General features: G+C 42.9%; 1 protein-coding gene across 1 annotated transcript; it reads right to left on the bottom strand.

Moving 5' to 3' along the window:
• Positions 1–4,328: 4,328 nt before the first annotated feature.
• LOC101132213 (suppressor APC domain-containing protein 2-like) lies at positions 4,329–8,272 on the bottom strand. Its single transcript, XM_055347846.1, is given in 2 exon segments — positions 4,329–5,083; positions 5,086–8,272. Coding segments are annotated over 2 exon segments (1,395 nt in total). The 5' UTR covers positions 5,726–8,272.
• Positions 8,273–18,581: the final 10,309 nt, after the last annotated feature.

Raw genomic sequence — 18,581 nt, 5'->3', positions numbered from 1 at the left:
GTTTATTTCTTCTGTTTCTAATCAGTTGATCCTCTCAACAGTACTTTTTTATTATCATATTTCTATTTGGTTCTTTTATAATTTCCATTTCTCTGCTGAGATCCCACATCTGCTCAATCATTATGAGAATATTTTTCTTTACCTCCATGACCATATTTATAATAGCTGCTTTCCAATTCTTGTCATCTTATTACAACACCTTGAACATCTTGGAGATAGCTTCTGATGCCTGTTTTAGTTTTAGTCTTGTATATGAATTACATTATCCTGCTTTTTTCACACATCTCATGAATTTTAAAATTATGTGCTAGAAACTATAAATGACAATTATAGAGACTCTGGATTCTGTTATGTTTCTTGAGGATTATTATTTTTCTAGAAGAAACTTAATTTGAACTCAACTCGAATCCCTATCTCCCCTACAGTGGACAAAGCTGAAATTCTCATTCACTTCTTACCCACTCATGTATTATACCATATGTATTACATATAAATATATTTCTATATAATTACATATCATATTTTATCAAAAATGTATTATTTTTCCTGTGAGAGTCTTGTTAAACAAGCTACTTCACTCTTACCTGAAGCCAGAAACTCAATTTGGTTTGCTTTTTGATTTTTTTCATGAATGGAATTAGATACTATGCATGCTTTTTAATCTGGTTTCTTGTATGCAACATTGTGATATTCATTCATCCCATTGTATGTATGCATAGTTTTTTTTTTTTCAGTAAGGAAACATTTGGTAATCTGACAGGTAAATGTAAAGACGGTTTTAAGTTAAAGTTACTCTTTAACATCTGTTTTGTTGACGAGGACTGTGAGGAGGCAATTCACCTGTGCAAGGTTACCTAAGAAAATGAGCGCACTCATTCTAAACTTCAGAACCCAGCTGTGGATACTCTGCTGTTTTTCAGGAATTAGGTACATTTAGTTTTCTCCTTGGTGGCTCCCTTTCTAACAATCCCAGGGCCAGTGCCATCCTGCTTCTACAGGTGACATGACAATTATGGGCCTGAGGGAGATGAACTCACAGTATCCTTTCCTTATAACCATGGCTCAGGGACCACAATTCACACACAGACTCACTCCAGGACTCAGCCGGGTGAGTGTCTGTTTCTCAGCTTCATTATCAGTGAGTGATCAAGACTCAGGTGGGATGATGTCTGTAATTCTCTCACGATTTGTTCTTACATCTCACTGAATTATAACTAGTCAGTAGGTATTCCTAGATGAAATATTAATATTATGAACATATAAATGTATAGATTGGTGGAAGAAAATTTGAAATTATGTAATCAAGCTAGAAACCATCATTCTGTGCAAACTATCGCAAGGACAGAAAACCAAACGCCACATGTTCTCACTCAAAGGTGGGACTTGAACAATGAGAATGCTTGGACACAGGGTGGGGAACATCACACACCAGGCCCTGTTGTGGGGTGGGGGTAAGCGGGAGGGATAGCATTAGGAGATATACCTAATGCTAAATGACAAGTTAACGGGTGCAGCACACCAACATGGCACATGTATACATATGTAACAAACCTGCAGGTTGTGCACATGCACCCTAGAACTTAAAGTATAATAATAATAATAAATTATGTAATCATATTTGAATTTGAATTTTGTTTATTTTCCATTTTAAAAAATTAGTACAACAAATTATTTTATGCATTTATGCAAATCTTTACATTTTAAGACACTACAAATCTGCACCAATTCAGAGTGATGTAATTATACTACTTTGGGCTTAAGTTTGGAAATGCTGTAGTACATTTCTAATACTTAAGGATGGTTTGAATGATCATGTAACAAAACAAGAATTTTTTTTCATGATTCTAGAAATATCTTTTATTCCTTTAGATATATAAAACACTGTTACTTCATATTCTGTCTGATAATTCCAGTATCCGTGTCTACCTGTTGTTTCTGCTGGGTCTCATAGTGTATTGTTTTCTTGTGTTTATGAATTTTAAAATTGGAGATCTCATTTTCTTTTCTCTCTTTCTTTCTTTCTTTCTTTCTTTTTTTTTTTTTTTTCTGTAGAGATGGGGTCTCTCACTACGTTGCCAGGCTGGTCTCGAACTCCTGGCCTCAAGTGCTGGAATTCCAGGCGTGAACCACCGCGGTCGGCCGAGATAGTCGTTCTCCTTGGAACTTGATCAACACAAAATCCTGAGGCCTGGTGTGGTTGTGTTCCTCTGGGGCAGATTCTCAACCAGGGACACTTCTGCCCCCAGGGACACATTTTGACATCCTGAGACAGTTCTGGGTGTCACAACTGTGTGTGCACGCACTTGTACGTACCTGCGCAAGCTATGGTATCTCGTGGATAAGAGGCCAGAGATGCTGCTCACATCCTGCCAGGAGACTGACCCGCGCAGCATTACTAGGGCGGGCTCCAGGCAGGGTCTGCATGTGCCTCTGCCAGCCACCTAGACAGTGCCAGCTGGGGCCACTTTATATTCTCCCCTCGTGGTCTGTAGGGCCACACACTAGCCTTATTGCAAGCTGTAAACTTGGAGGACCTATTTTTTTTTTTCACCTTGCATGGAACACCAAGGCTAAGAGGCAGTTTTTCCGGAGGTGCCAGCCTGTCTCACATTTCCGCTTTAGCTGCGGGGTCCAGCTCTACGTGGGCGGTCTTCTGATGAAATCACCCCGGGACAGACACTGTTCTGTCTCCTGCTTCCAGTCCTGTAAAGATGCCCGGATCCCCTAGCGCACGTCAGGCACCCTCAAAGGCAGACATGGGGAGGCCCTAGTGGGCAGACCCCAGCCTGCTGATGGGGGGCTTCTCCCCGGCTGCCGCTGGCCCACCCACTGCGCTGCAGTCCACCTGGTGCTGGGGCTGTGGGGCACAGGCCTTCAGGACCCGCTCCCTTTCCCGCCCAGGAGGTCCAGGCCTGGCGTCTTTATGTCCCCTGGAAAGCCCACTCCCATCCTCAGGGTAAGAGGGCAGCTGCACGCTGGGCTCTCTTGGGCCTGTCCTGGGACACCCCTGCAGCCCGGGTGCAGCAGGGGATGTGGCTCTGTGGGGTTGCTCTGGGAAGGTTAGCATGGAGCTGGGTTCCAGAAGAGAGTTGCCGCGCTGCCTGCCAGGACCCCTCCTCTGAGACAGGGTGCCTTGTGGGACAGTGTACCAAAGTGCCCTGGGCATGAGGGGTCCCTGCTTCCCCCACACACTGACCCTGCATCGGGGGCCCTACGCCCCCCACACACCGACCCCTCATCAGGGTCCCTGCGCCCAACACACACTGACCCCGCATCGGGGGCCCTGTGCCCCACACACACTGATGCCGCATCGGGGGCCCTGTGCCCCACACACACTGACTGTGCATCGGGGGCCCTGGGCTGCAGAACCCACCCATGATGTTGCCGTGCCCCTGGCTCTGGTGGCACTGGGGCCCGCCAGGCTGGGCTGAGTAGGGGGCCCCCACCAGTGCGTATCCTAGCACCAGCGGGAGAGGGCCTGGGCAGGGGGGCAGGGAGTGACACCAAAGGGGACCTGCCCCAGCCTCCTCCTGTACCCTGGGGGTTCTCCTTTTCCTTGGCTGAGGGAAGTGGCCTCTCCCCATAGAAACCTGGGGTCAGCCTGGGCGTGGGAGGAAAGGAGGGTGAGCAGGACCCCAGACCTTGGGAATCCTGAGTGGGGGGTGACAGACTCTCCCTATGACGTGCCTGGGAACTGTCTGGAGGCCCAGGCTGACCCCCCTCCTGGGGACAGGGCCCTCCGAGGGAGTCAGGCTCACAGTTGTTTTGTGGGACTCAACGTGGGGCAGCGTCCTGGCCAGGATGAGGAAGGCCATCACCCCGGGGTCTGCGGGAGGCACACGGAGGCCCAGCTCTCGCCCACCTGGCTCCCCGATCTGCTGCAGTCAGAGTCCCTCAGGCTTGGCCGGGACCTGAAACCCGACCGCCATCCCTGGGGCTCCTCTCCCAGGCGGGCATCCCCCGCTTAGAGGCCATCCCCACCCCCTCCATCTGCTCCCGTCCGAGCGACAGCCACTTTGTCCTGGTGCCCTGGCTGAGGCGGGCGGGGGGTGGGGGAAGCTGCCCTTGGACCCGCAGGTCTCGGGCGCAGCCTCAGCGCCGCATCCGAGCTGCCATGCGCCCTCTGCTGGCCTTTGGTGGAAGTGCAGCCTGGCGTGAGCAGTTCTTTTCCCTGGAGATGGGGACCCAAAGCAGCACCGCTGGAAACCAGGTATCTGGTAACTCGTGGAGGGGTCCCTCACTGTCTGCTGACAGCGGCAGTAGTAGCTGCGGACTATGCGGACTCAAGAGAGCCCCAGCCCATGTCAGCATCGGAAGCCGAAACCGAGTCAAGGGCTAGATGTGGGGGCCAGCCGGGGACAGGCCTGGGGAGCCCGGATGGCAAGACGGGCAGGAAGGCGCCCACTCCTGAACTTCCTGGGCCTGCCGGGGGTCTCCAGCCAGAGAGGTTGGGTGCGACGAAGCGCCCGCCCTCGAAGGGCTGAGTGCCAGGCCGGCCCTGGGGGGGCCGGCTCAGCCCACACGGGAAAGATAAAGGTGGAGTCCAGAGGACCCCCATCCTGCTGGCTCAGGGCGCGGGCCTCAAACAGCTGCTTAATGAGCGCCGACTTCTCCTGCTCCAGCTGCGTGATGCGCTCACTCTTCTCGGTCACCTCCTGGGTGAGGAGTCGGTTCTGCTCCTTCAGCATGAGGATGATCTGCTGCTGCCAGCCCGGGGACGAGGTGGACGTCAGGGCAGAGCAAGGGGGCCCGGAGGAGGATGTGGGCAGGGCCCGACCGGCACAGGCCTCAGCCAGCAGCTCCCCCAGCCACCGGGCCACCTCCTGTACCTTGGGCAGTAGCCGTCCCAGTGGGCGAGGGCTCCCCACGGCCCCAAAGTCGGCGCTGGCTCTGCTCTGGCCCAGGCGGCACTGGCGCTCCTGCACTTGTTGCAGCTGCTGCTGGTACCAATCGCGGCCCTGCGCCATCATCTCCAAACCCTGCAGCAGCACCTCCTTCTCCTGGTCCAGCTCCTTCATCTGCTTCAGCAGGCCGCAGTCCACGCCGCTGGTGATGGTGTGCCTCCGGTGTTCCCCTCGGGCACAGGGGTCCGCCGGGCATCCCCTGAATCCGCCTCCAAGGCGCTGCAGGCCGCTGCACCTGCGTCCGCGCCGGGTCTCCGTTCCAGCGCAGCGCTCTGGAACCGCTCGGGCCCCGCGGGGCACTGCGCCGCCTCGGCGGGAGCGTACAGCTGCTCCCGGCTGCGGCCCGCGCCGCTGGGACAGGCCAGAGGGGCGCGAACGCCCAGGGACAGGGGCTTCCTCTCCAGGACCGTCAGCAGATCGTCCGCCGATGCAAACACCAGGCGCTGCGGGGGCGGGGGCGGAGGCGGAGGCGGCGGCGGAGGCGGAGGCGGCGGCGGCGGCGGCGGCGGCGCCTGGTCCGGGGTGCTGCCGTCGGCTCTCAGCAGCGAGGTGCGTAGGCCGGCCACGAAGCGCTGGAAGGTTAGGTAGCCGCTGGCTGGGGTCACCTGGCTCAGGCCCTCCAGCACCCCGCTTGGCAGCTCCCGCGCTTCGACCCAGCGGGACTGGATCTCTCGCAGGTGCACGCAGCCGCGCTGCCAGTCGTCCAGGATGTCTAACAGGGTGCGCAGGCTCTGCAGGAAGGCGCGCGGCAGGCCCGCCGTGCTGCGCGCGGGCGAGGCGGGAGACACGCGGCCCGGCTCGGCTGTCGCGGCCCGGGTCATGGGCGCCTGGGCTCGGTCCCCTAGTCCACCCGCGTGCGTCCCCAAGCGACCCCACCGCGGGGCCGGCCCGGCGCGCTCCCAAGACTTTCAATATACTTCACATTAAGAAGATTTTAGTAGCGGACCGTAATAAAACTACGTTTAATCCTATTATACTAATTGCTAATAGGGAGATTTTTTTTTTTTTTTGCTATCACAAAACTATCTGAAAAGAACACCTTCTGCTATGTGTCTGTTATATAATTTTTATAGGATACATGAAACGTTGCATGCATGAATGTGATATTCAGCATGATGTCAGAGTGATGTGATATGACAGCCACTCAATGCATTATTATTTTTTTCCAAAATACTTATGGTGATTGCTTTTTCCATTAGCACAAAATCTACTTCAGTTCTACAAACACCCATGATTCATACCCATGTCACCCATGATTCACCATGTCACAGTTCTGGGTGGTGAAAACTAAATGAAGGAATGCAAAAAGTGAAAACTAAATGCTTACTAAAAAAGTGTGTCCTTGGTACTATAGGAGTACAGATAATGTGCGCCCTCTACAGGTGTGACTGTGAATGTGTGCGTGTTCGCTCAACTATGTTAATTTGGTTGATCATATAATGATCAGGCTGGATGTTTAAGAATTTATATGTGATGATCAACATTAATCAAAATGAATGCATGGATTTAAAATGATAATGACGGTGATAATTTTGAATTTGAAGTAACATTGATGATGTTGGTTGTTTTTTTCAGCTACATAAAATATTTCCTATTTGCCATTAAAATGAACAGTTTCCACTTAACGTTATCATTCAAAAGTGCCTTCTTTGTCCAAGCTGATGTTGGAGTCTCCACCAACATCCTCCTCTTTTTCTCTTGTATCATGACCCTCCTTCTGGATCTCAAGCTCACTGACCTGACCACCAGTCACTTGGACCTCGTCCACATCATGATGCTGCTCACCATTGTGTTCTTGGTGTCTCGAGACCTTTTTAAGTCCCTTCATTTTCAAGATGACTTCAAGTGCAAGATGCATTTCTAGGTGAGCGGGGTGATGAGGGACTCTCCATCTGCATCACCTGCCTCCTGAGCATGCTCCAGGCCATCATCATCAGCCCCAGGACCTCCTGGTTGGTGAGGTTTAAATATAAATTCACAAATCACATTTCACATGTTCTTGTCTTCTTATGGTCCTTCAGTTTGTCCTGCAGTAGTTACATAATCTTCTACACTGTGGTTTCTTCCAATACGACTCACACCAGTTTTCTGACACTCAATAAATACTGCCTCATTTCCCCAAGGAAGTCATCATCAGCCACCTTATTTTTCTTACTCTCTCATTATCCAGAGATGTGTCCTTTGTGGGAATTATGCTGCTCTCCAGTGCATACATGGTGACTCTCTTGTGCAGGCATCAGTGGTGATCCCAGCACCTTCACAGCACCAGACTCTCCCCAAGAGTTTCTCCAGAAAAAGGCCACAGAGACCATCTTGCTCTTGGTGAGTTTCTTTGTGGTCATGTACCAGATGGATTTGAGTCTCTCATCCTACTCAATCCTGATATCAACATATGACCCAGTTGTCCTGGGTGTCCAGAGGCGTGTGACCAGTGCCTATGCCACTGTGAGCCCTTTGGTGCTAATAAGGTCTGAAAAAAGGATAATTGATATTCTGCAAATGATGAGACAGAAGTATTGTATATTTTTTCTATGAAAATAATTACCTGAAAAGGAGATTCTAACATCAGTTAAATTATTCAAGTATCAGAGGATTTGATATTTTATTTCATTGCAAACACTGTTATTTTATGTAAATCATTTGGAAACTGATGCTGCCAAAGACTTGATGGATCCTTTAGTTCATTGTCCACCATGATTTCATAGCCCAGTATGTTTGCAGTTTCTTGCATTTCATTTTGATTTCTTGAACTTCATTTTAATTTTTTTCTTTTTGAAGTATATTCTTAATAACCTCATATTGGTAATAAGATTTCTCATTTATTTACTTTTGGAAATCATTTTAGTGCATCCTTACTTATTCAAAATATGTTAGTGAAGTATCTAATTATTGGTTGAACAGTAACTTCTCTCAGCACTCTTACTTATTTCTCTGTTTTCTGGCTGAACACAGGCTGTGGAGACTTTGCTCTCACCTTTGTTGGTTCTCTCTTCTTTTCTCTCTCAAGGGTTTAAAGATTTTTTTCTTTTTATTGGTGTTATGCAGTTTGACTTTTATTTCTGTTGAGTATTTTTTTGTTGGTGGTCACTTTTAATCACAATACACTTCTGCATTCAAGAGTTCCTGATATTCAGTTTCAGAAATTTATAAATATTTGTTATTAGTATGATTTGTTACTTGTATGTAAGCTAGTGAAACCTATGTGTTTGATTTCATCTCATTTTATTCTTTGTACATGTATAATCATATTTGTATTGTGAACATTTTGTTTTTCTGTAGTTCGTTTATTTCTTCATTTCAGTATTCTAGTTCATTAATCCTGTTATTAACTTGGCCTAATTTAATAATTAAACCATACATTGTATATTAAGTTTATTTAAGTTTCAGTTGTTCAATTTCTATTTGAGTCTTTGTAAAACATGCCTGCTTAGTGTGTGTGTGTGTGTGTGTGTGTGTGTGTGTATTTGAGAAGAATCTGTCACCCAGGCTTGAGTTCAGTGGTGGTCATAGCTCACTGCAACCTCAAATTCCTGGTCTCAAGAGACCCTCTCACCTCCACCTCCCCAGTAGCTGACACTACAAGCACATGCCACTGTGCCTGGATCATTTTTTCATATCTATTTATTGTAGAGACAGCTTTTGCTTTGTTGCCCAGGCTGGTCTCAAACTCCCGGCCGCAAGTGATCCTCCTGCTTTGGCCCCCGCAAAGTGCTGGGAGTACAGGCATGAGCCACTGCCCCCAGTGCCCGCTTTAGAACTTCATGTGTTTTCAAAATTATTTTGATATTCTCTTTCCCCATTTGTGTTACTGAATTATTTTAAATATGTTTCCAATCTGTGAAGTTTATGTGATGTATAATTTCTTCTTTCCCTTTTTTGGGTAGCTTATTTTGTGTGCTTCATTACTTACAATTATAGAGATCTCACATTTGGGATGGCCCCATTTAGTAATTTTCTCTGTTTATTCCAAGGGGCAGAGTGGACGATCCTCACAGGCTTGAGGTCTTTGTAATCAGCCCTGCAATCAGAGCTGTACCTGAAGGCAGCTCTAACTTCTTGCTATCGTAACTCCTATGAATTTGCCTCTTGATTCACTTCTGGTCCTGGGAAGTTCCCGTATTTTTCTACCAGCTCTGCTGGGCAGTTTTAGAATTCTTGTAAACTTTAAATATTTTTAATTTACTATATTAAGTGACCTTTGAGAATATGTTATTCTGTACTAAAACAGCAAATATCCACATGCATATATGAGTAAAAAATGTTACATAAATATTTTGTGTAGAACAGTGCCCCGTGAGAAATTGCAATTTTTCTCATTTAAAACATCTCAATGCCCATGTATTATACACTAACATTATCTGTGAAGTATAAATATTTTCTTAATACTTGGAAGAATTTTTATGTTTTGGACAAACGTCTGAAGTGATCATGCTCCACTTTAATGCATAACTCCTGCACGTGGGCAGAATTGCTGTTTTTCTATAAAATTAAGAAACTTAATTAGTAGAGTTAAATATATAAATTCAGGTCTTTTGGTTTCAGTTACAAAGCTTCCTCCTTAGCATTTCTCTGGTGCTGTAAAAGTAATCTCAGTTTGAATTTTCCATTTAACCTAGATGTCATTTAAAACAATTTTAGGGATAAAAGACTACCCATTGAGTACAGTGTACACTGCTCAGGTGATGGGTGCACAAAATCTCAGAAATCACCACGAAAAAACTTATCCCTGTAACCAAACACAACCTCTTCCCCAAAAACCTATTGAAATAAAAAATTCACATAAAAGTAAAAAATAGGGGCTGGGCGCGGTGGCTCGCGCCTATAATCCCAGCACTTTGGGAGGCCTAGGCAGGTGGATCACAAGGTCAGGAGATCGAGACCATCTGGCTAACACGGTGAAACCCTGTCTCCACTAAAAATACAAAAAATTATCCGGGCGTGGTGGTGGGCGTCTGTAGTCCCAGCTGCTCTAGAGGCTGAGGCAGGAGAATGGTGTGAACCTGGGAAGTGGAGCTTGCAGTGAGCCGAGATCGTGCCACTGCACTCCAGCCTGGGCAACAGAGCAAGACTTCATCTCAAAAAAACAATAATAATAATTAAAAAATAATAAATCTGAAAGGAAATTTGCATGTGGCTACACATTACTTGTTGGTTACACTGTAATTTTTATTGTCATTTTACAGTGTTCAAGAAATACTGCTTATAGGATTTGTGACTTTGTGAAGTTAAAGACACTAATTTAGGTTTAAAACCTTGCAATAGTAAATGATTTTCTTGGTATTGGAAAATTATGTCCATCCTCTTTTTTAGTGCTCAAAAATGCTGATCCCTTTTCCACTTAATTAACTTTCTAATAAAGTTTCAAACTTTCTAATACTTAACACTCTTTATTTTTTCTATACCAGACAGTTGATTTCCATGATCATTTTAATATCAATTAATGTCATTGTAAATGTATCAATTTTTCATTTAATTAATCTCTGTGTATACATTAAACTCTTTGGTATTAAATCTATGTGTAAATGGTTTGAAATTGCACCTAACATATCATTAATTATATCTAAGCATTAATCACTCTGATTAATCCAATTTTCATCTCTTTTTACTGTTTTGCATTTACTGTGTCATTTTGTGTTTATTAAAATCTATAATTCCTTTCCTTCAAACATATTTCCAACATATGAAGTTTATGTGATGTTCAAATAGTAATATTTAGGAGGTAGTTTTAGTGTGTCATTTAGGCAAAATCAAGTTTAATGACACAGTTTTCTAATTAATTTTATTCTTTGTTACCTATTTATAATATTTAAATTTAATGAGCCCATAATTATATATATACACATATCAATGATGACTACAGTAAAACAATTTAACATATGCATGAACTCATGTAGTTTCCTTTTGGTGTCAAAGCACCTAAAGTTTACCCTGTTAAAAAATTACCAGTATATCATATAAAAATAGTAACTATAACCTTTAAACTGTACTTTAGTCCTCTAGATTCATTTATTTTATAAACTGAAACGTTGACTTGTGTTTTTTCTCCCCCTAGTTATCATTCTATCCTGTATCTATGTATTTAATCTTTTTAAAGATTTCATATATAACAGAAATTATGCAGTATTTTCCTCTCTCCCTAAGCTATTTCACTTAGCTTAATATCCTCCAGGATCATTTATGTTATCACAAATGGCAGTATCTTCTCCTTTTTAAAAGCTGAAAAATATTATATTATATAATGTATTATACACACACACACACACACACACACACAAACACCTCCCCCACATTTTTTTTCTCCACTTGTCCATCAATGCACAGTAACGTGATCCCATGGCTTGGCTGCTGGGAACGATGCTGCGGTGGGGCACGGAGAAGAGGGGAGTGCAGATATCTCTACAAGATGCTGATTTCATTTCCTGTCGACATATAATTTATAAGAGGGGTTGCTGAGCCATATGGTAATTCTACTTTTAGATTTTCAGGAACCTTCATACTGTTTTCCATAATGGCTGTACTAGCTTACATTTCAATCAGCAGTGTACAAAAGTTCCCTTCTCTCCACACCATCACCAACACTTGTTATATCTTGTCCTTTTTATAACAGCCATCCTAAGAGATGGGAGGTGATATCCCATTGTTATTTAATCAGAAACTGTAAAATTCCTAGAAGAATACATAGGGCAAAACTCCTTGACATTGGTTCAGATAATAATTTATTAAATACGACATTAAAAGCACAAGCAACAAAAATCAAAAATACAAGTAAGAGTACATCTAACCCTAAAGCTTCTGCACAGGAGAAACCAATCAATGAAATTAAAAAGAAGCTTATGAACTCGGAGAAAATATTTGCTAACAATATATCTCATAAGGGATTAATATCAAAATACATAAGAAATCCACACAACTGAACAGAAAAAAAGAGAAACAACTCACCAAAATCTAATAACCTGATTTAAAAACAAGCAAAGAACCGGAATAGACATTTATCTTTTAAAAAAGATATAAAAATGGTTAAGAAGTGCTCAACATTAGTAATCATCAGGAAAATGCAAATCAAAGTCCTCATTTACTTTAGATTCTATACTTTATTTCACACAATAAATATGAATGCGTACAGAAGGTACAGTAATCTCCATCCTACAACAGAGGACCCTGAGATTGGTGACTCTGGAATGCATCTGCATGGAGCCGGCCTGGGGTGGGGCGGGGTGGATGGTGCTGAAAAGGACAGCAGATGACGTAGAACCAGGGGCAGCGACTCACCTGGGACCCCTCAGCAGAGGAGCCTCGGTCGGTCCCCAAAGCTCAGCAGCACCCTCTGGGGACCTGCTCCCTGCTGGCTTGGTCAGCACCATGGACAGAGGATAGGTGGGCGAGGCAGAGTCAGAAAAATACAATGGGAGGAGAGCCAGGTGCCCTAATCCAGAGCTGCTGGCTGACAGCCCTAAGAACCCCCCTGAGGCTAGGGATGAGGTAAAGGGCCAAGCTGGCCACCTGTGGGGCCCTCAGACAACCTCATTGCCTCTGGTGCCACCCCAGCAGTGCACAGCAGCACAAGTGGACAAGGCAGGCATGTGGATGGCTCTGGGGAGTCTTGCTCAGGAGCTCTGACAGGACAAGGGTAAAAAAAGGGCTACTGTGGCTGGAGAGAGGGTCACAGCCTCTGGGTCAGACACGATGGAGAAATGAGGAAAAGTGAAGGGGTGCTGACCGATATGCAGGAGAGGCAAGTGGATGCAGGATGGTCAGAGTCCATTAGACAGGATGGGCTCCAGATGCATCCTCGGTGTACTGGGCACTTCTCAGCCTTCCTGGAACTGAGCCTGGTGATGTGGTCACTTTTGGGGAGACTGCTGTCAGGGCCCAGCCACACACCCCTGGGCAGCACTGTCCCATCGCAGGACTGGACTTTCTCAGGTCCCATAGGGGATGCTGCCTGTAGCCCAGAAGGGGCGGCCCCATTGTGCACCCTGAGCCCCCATGGATCCTGAGCAGCCCCTGCCTGGCCCTATGCTCCCTCTGCTCTCTTGCCCCAGCCCCTCCTGAGTGTCAGCCGCATGGAGGCCCTGTCTGTCCTTTCTTCCCTATGCAGGCTCCTGGGCTGAGACCTGGGTCAGATGGGGATGGGGCTGGTTCTTCCCTGAGACCTGCTCAGGAAAGGGGACAGCCCCCAGGCTTTTTGGGACTATTTGTGGATACTTTGTTTACATTTTGAATATTAAATGTGCATCATCTTGTTGGCCACACAGTCCTGCAGGCATCAGTGCCCTAGCTGTCCTGTGAGTCCTCATGCAGAGCAGTGCCATTATGGTCAGCCCTTGTGAATAAGTGAGTATACCCTGAAGCTGACTTCCATCTGTGTCCTGCACTCTGATCCAGCACTCTCTATGGAAATAGTTGTCATTTCCTCAGTGATGGTGTGCCTTATAGTGATGGTTGTAATGGTGAACAGCTAGTGTCATTTTTTCAAATTTTGTTTTGCTTTTTCATGGTGGATAAGATGAAATTTTAGTTGTTTCAGCACCAATCCAACTTAAAAGCATCTTGGACTTTGTTTTCCCTTCCAAATTAAAAGATCAAGGCATGTATTAGACACAAGCATATTTGCTGCCTCAACTCCTCTGACACCCATATTAGGAAAAGGCCTGCCACCAAAGCAGGAAGCTGCAAACTCCTAACCCTTCTCCCAGGGCGTGGGGTCCCTTGACACCATAAAGAGCTACTGCAAGGTGCTTCTGTACTTTTTCAGCCTGGAAATGGAGGGTGAATGGCGCTGGCTCCTGCTATGAGAAGAAAACCAGCCTCATTTTCTCAGTGCCCCAGAGATCTAGGACAGGATTTCTAAATTAGAAGCATCCTTAATCAGCTTGAAGATCCCCCAAGAGGCATTTGACTGGTGCTGCCATCTGTGTCCTCAAAGCAATGCTGGTGGCAGCGTCCTGTGTACACATGCAGAGCTAATACCCAAACTAAAATACTGGGTAACTGGCCCTGAAGTGCTTCCCAGTCGGTAAGCCCACAGGAAAATGTTTGATTTTTATGTTTTGTTGGATTTTGGTTTGCTTGACATATCTAAAGGTGCCTTTTCTTTTTTCTTTTTTTGTTTTTTGTTTTTTGTTTTTTTTTGCTTTCTGCTTTGTTTTATAGGACTTGTTCTAAACATGGAAAACAAGTCCAGAAGACTCTCCCTCTGACTATTACCTTTGCCCCAAGCCACCCCAAACTTTTATGCTCGTGTTTTATTAAAGCAGATGCTCCCTGGAATCTCTGGGACCATTTTGAGGCATTTGAAAGCAGAATACAGAGTGGTCTCATCTCCTTCCTTAATTTTCCTGGTGGTTGGGATGTTCCACTTGTATTATAGATATTTTTTATTACTGATGTGCTCTGCTGTATTTAAATGTGAACTTGCTTGCAAATGTGCAGATTCAATGATCTTGTTACAGATTAAATAAATTTTTATTTTGAAAAAAATTGAAAACTGATTAAGTTTCTTGAGACAAATGAAAATGAAAATACCACATATCAAAAAAATTTGAGATACAGCAAAAGCAATTATAAGAGAAAAGTTTATAACAATAAACACCTACATGAAAAAGAAGATATATTTCTAATAAATAACCTAATATTACATCTCAAAGAACCAGCAAAACAAGAAGAAACAAATGTCAAAAAGTAGAAGGGAAGAAATAACAAAAATCCAAGTAAAAATAAATAAAATAGAGAATTAAAAATTGAAAATACGAATGATGAAGTTGGTTTTTTGAAATAATAAAATCAACACTTCCTAGTAGACTAAGAAAGTAACAGAGAAGAGTCAAATAAATAAAAGTAGAAATAAAAAGGGAGAAATCACAACTGCTACCACAGACATAGAAAGGATCATAAGAGACTATTAAGATCAACTGTATGTCAATAAAATGAAAAACTGGGAAAAAAATAGATAAATCTGTGGAAACATGCAACCTACCAAGATTAAATCATGAAAAAATAGCAAATATAAAAAGACAAATAATTAGTAACAAGATCAAACTAGAAATAAAAACTCTCCTCTCAAAGAAAAGCCCAGGGACTAACGGCTTTACTGTTAAAGTCTGAAAACATTTAAAGAAGAATTAATACCAATACTTCTTAAATCTTTACAAAATATGAAAGAGGAGGAAATTACTGCAAACTCATTCTACAAGGCCAGTATTACCATGATACCAAAATCACAACAGAAAGTAAAACTATGGATCAATATCTCTCATGAACACAGATGCAAAAATATTTGAAAAAATGCCAGGAATTTGAACTCAACAACATTTTAAAAAGAATATTTACCATGAGCAAGAGGAGTTTATCCCAAAGATGCAAAAATGGTTCAATATAGTCATATCAATAAACAAGATTCATCATAACATAATCAAAGTCAAAAACTATATAGTCATTTCAACACATCCAAAAACATGTATTCAGTAAAATTTAGCACCGCTCATAAAGAGTTTTAAAGATAAAAACTCTCTAAAATTTCGATATTGGAGGAACATACCTCCACAAAATAAAAAGCCACATATGAAAAACCAATAGCTAACATCATACTAAATGGGGGAAAATTAAAAGCCCTTCCCCAAGATATGTAACCAGGCAAGTATGCCCACCTCTACTATTTTTTTTCAACATAGTACTTGAAGTCCCAGCCAGAGCAACTATGCAAGAGAAAGAAAAAAAGGACATCTGAATTGGTAAAAAGGAAGTGAAGTTGTTTTTGTTCACTGATGGCATGATTATGTATATAGAGAATCTTGATTCCATTAAGAAACTATTAGAACTAATACATTAACTTACTAAAGTGGCAGGATGCCAAATCAACATACAAAATAAGTAGCATTTCTATATGTCAGTAACAAAGTATTTGAAAAAGAAATTAAGAATTAAGAAAGCAATCTTATAAATAATTGCTACAGAGTAAAATAAAATACCTAGGAATAAATTTAACCAAGGAGGTATAAGAGATCTACAATAATTATTAGGTTGGTGCAGAAGTAATTGCAGTTTTTGCTATTAAAAGTAATGTAAACAGTAATATAAAACACTGATGAAAAAAATTAACTATACCAAAAAAGCATATTCTGCCTTCATATTTGAAGAATAATATAATTAATATGTTTGCACTTTCCAAAATGATCTACATATTTATGACAATTTTCATCAAAATGTCAATGAAATTCTAGAAATCTAGAAATAGAAATAGAAAAAAATAAAATTCAAATGAAATAAAAAAATACCAAAAATAGCCAAAGTAATCTTGAGAGAAAGAACACACACAAAGCTGGACATATCGCATCACGTGACTTCAAGACATACTACAAATCTATGGTAACAAAAACAACATGGTACTGTCAATAACAACAGACACTTAGACCAGTGGAACAGATTAGAGAACCCAGAAATAAATCCACACTAAAAAGACAGATGATTTTTTGACAAAGGTGACAAGAACACACACTGGAGAAAAATAGTCTCTTCAATAAATGATGCTGAAAAAAACTGTATATCTACATGCAGGCTAGTAAAACCAGATTCTTATTTCTTACCATATTAAAAAATCCACTTCAATGCATTAAGAACTTAAGTATACAACCCAAAACTATAATACTACTTGAAGAAAACAAATGGGGAATTCTGTATGACATTGATCTTTAAATGAAATTTTTGTATAGGACCTCAAGAGCATAGGCAACAATAGAAAATAAGACAAGGAGATTATATCAAACTAAAAGGGTGCAAAGCAAACAAAGCAATCAACATAGTGAAGAGACAAGGTACAGAATGGGAACAAACATTTGCAAACCATACAAATATCCTGAGTATATAAAGGATTCAAACAACTAACCAGCAAGCAAACAAACAACACAACAAAACAAATAATCCAATTTAAAAATGACAAAATACCTTAATAGACAGTTTTCCAAAAAAAAGTGTACAAATGACTGGCAGGTTTATAACAAAATGCTCAACATTACTAACTATAAGGGAAATGAAAATTGAAGCTATAATGAGATATCCTCCTGCCCTAGTAACAATGGCTAGTACCAAGAAGACAAAATATAACAAATACACATGAGGCTGTAGTGAGAGGAAAACTCTTTGACACTGTTGATGGGGATGTAGCTTAGTACAATCATTATAAAAAGTGGTATGGTGAGTTCTCAAAAAATTAAAAATAGAGCTAACATATGGTTCATTACTGAACTACTGTTATATAGCCAAAGTAATTAAAATCAGTATGTCAAAAAGATATTTGCACTATCAGTTTATTCCAGCACTATTCACGGTAGCCAAGAGATGAAATCAAAACACGTCCATCAATAAATAAATATATAAAGAAAACGTGGTATATAGACACAATGGAATGCTATTTGACTTTGGAAAGGAACAAAATACTGTCATTTGTGGCAATATGTGTGAACCTAGATAATATAATTTTCAATGAAATAAACCATAGACTGAAAAACAAATACTGTATGTGCTCACTAATAAGTGGAATATAGGAAAGCTGATCTTGCAGAAGTTAAGCATAGACTGGTGTTGGCCCGGCGTAGTGGCTCACATCTCTAATCCCAGCACTTTGGGAGGCCGAGGCAGGCGGATCACGAGGTCAGGAGATCGAGACCATCCTGGCTAACACGGTGAAACCACATCTCTACTAAAAATACAAAAATTTAGCGGGGTGTGGTGGCGGGCGCCTGTAGTCCCAGCTACTCGGGAGCCTGAGGCAGGAGAATGGCATGAACCCAGGAGGCAGAGCTTGCAGTGAGCCGAGATGGCGCCACTGAACTCCAGCCTGGGCGACAGAGCGAGACTCTGTTTCAAAAAAAAAAAAAAAAAAAAAAAAAGCACACACTGGTGGTTACCAGAGTCTGGGGATGGGTCTGGGAAGAAAAAAGATTAAGGGAGGCCATTCATTGGGTGCAAAGTTACAGTCAGATAGAAAAAATAAGTTCTGATGTTCTATTACACAGTTGGGTGACTATAACAACTATGGTATAACAACGACATATATTTTACAATAGCTAGAAAACAGTAACTTGAAAGTTATTACTATAAAGAAATGATAATGGCTTGAGATAATGAACATGCTGATTACCCTAATTTTATTATAACACAATGTACATATGTTTTAAGACATTACACTATACCCTATAAATATTTGAAATTAGGGCCTGGTGTGGTGGCTCACGCTTGTAATCCCAGCACTTTGGGAGGCTGAGGCGGGCGGATCACGAGGTCAGGAGATCCAGACCGTCCTGGCCAACATGGTGAAACCCTGTCTCTACCAAAAATACAAAAACTAGCTGGGCGGAGTGGCACACGCCTGTAGTCCCAGCTACTCGGGAGGCTGAGGCAGGAGAATCGCTTGAACCCACGAGGCGGAGGTTGCAGTGAGCCGAGATCACACCACTGCACTCCAGCCTGGAGACAGAGCAAGACTCTGTCTCAAAAACAAAAAACAAAAAACTTGAAATTATGTGTCAGTTGTAGAATAACTTACTAACTTAAATAAATACATTTACCAATGCAAAAAATTCCAAGTTCTTGAAGCTGTGTTCTGTGTGTCTCTTGTAGAATACCTTTTCCAGTTTACCAGAATGTTTCCAACTTGGCCTTTCCCTGTATTTTCTGCTTGTC

Source organism: Gorilla gorilla, chromosome 6, assembly GCF_029281585.2.
Source record: "Gorilla gorilla gorilla isolate KB3781 chromosome 6, NHGRI_mGorGor1-v2.1_pri, whole genome shotgun sequence".
NCBI classification, from domain to species: Eukaryota; Metazoa; Chordata; class Mammalia; order Primates; family Hominidae; genus Gorilla; species Gorilla gorilla.
The sequence above is the reverse complement of the archived record's forward strand: the minus strand, read 5'-3'. Positions and strand labels throughout refer to the sequence as shown.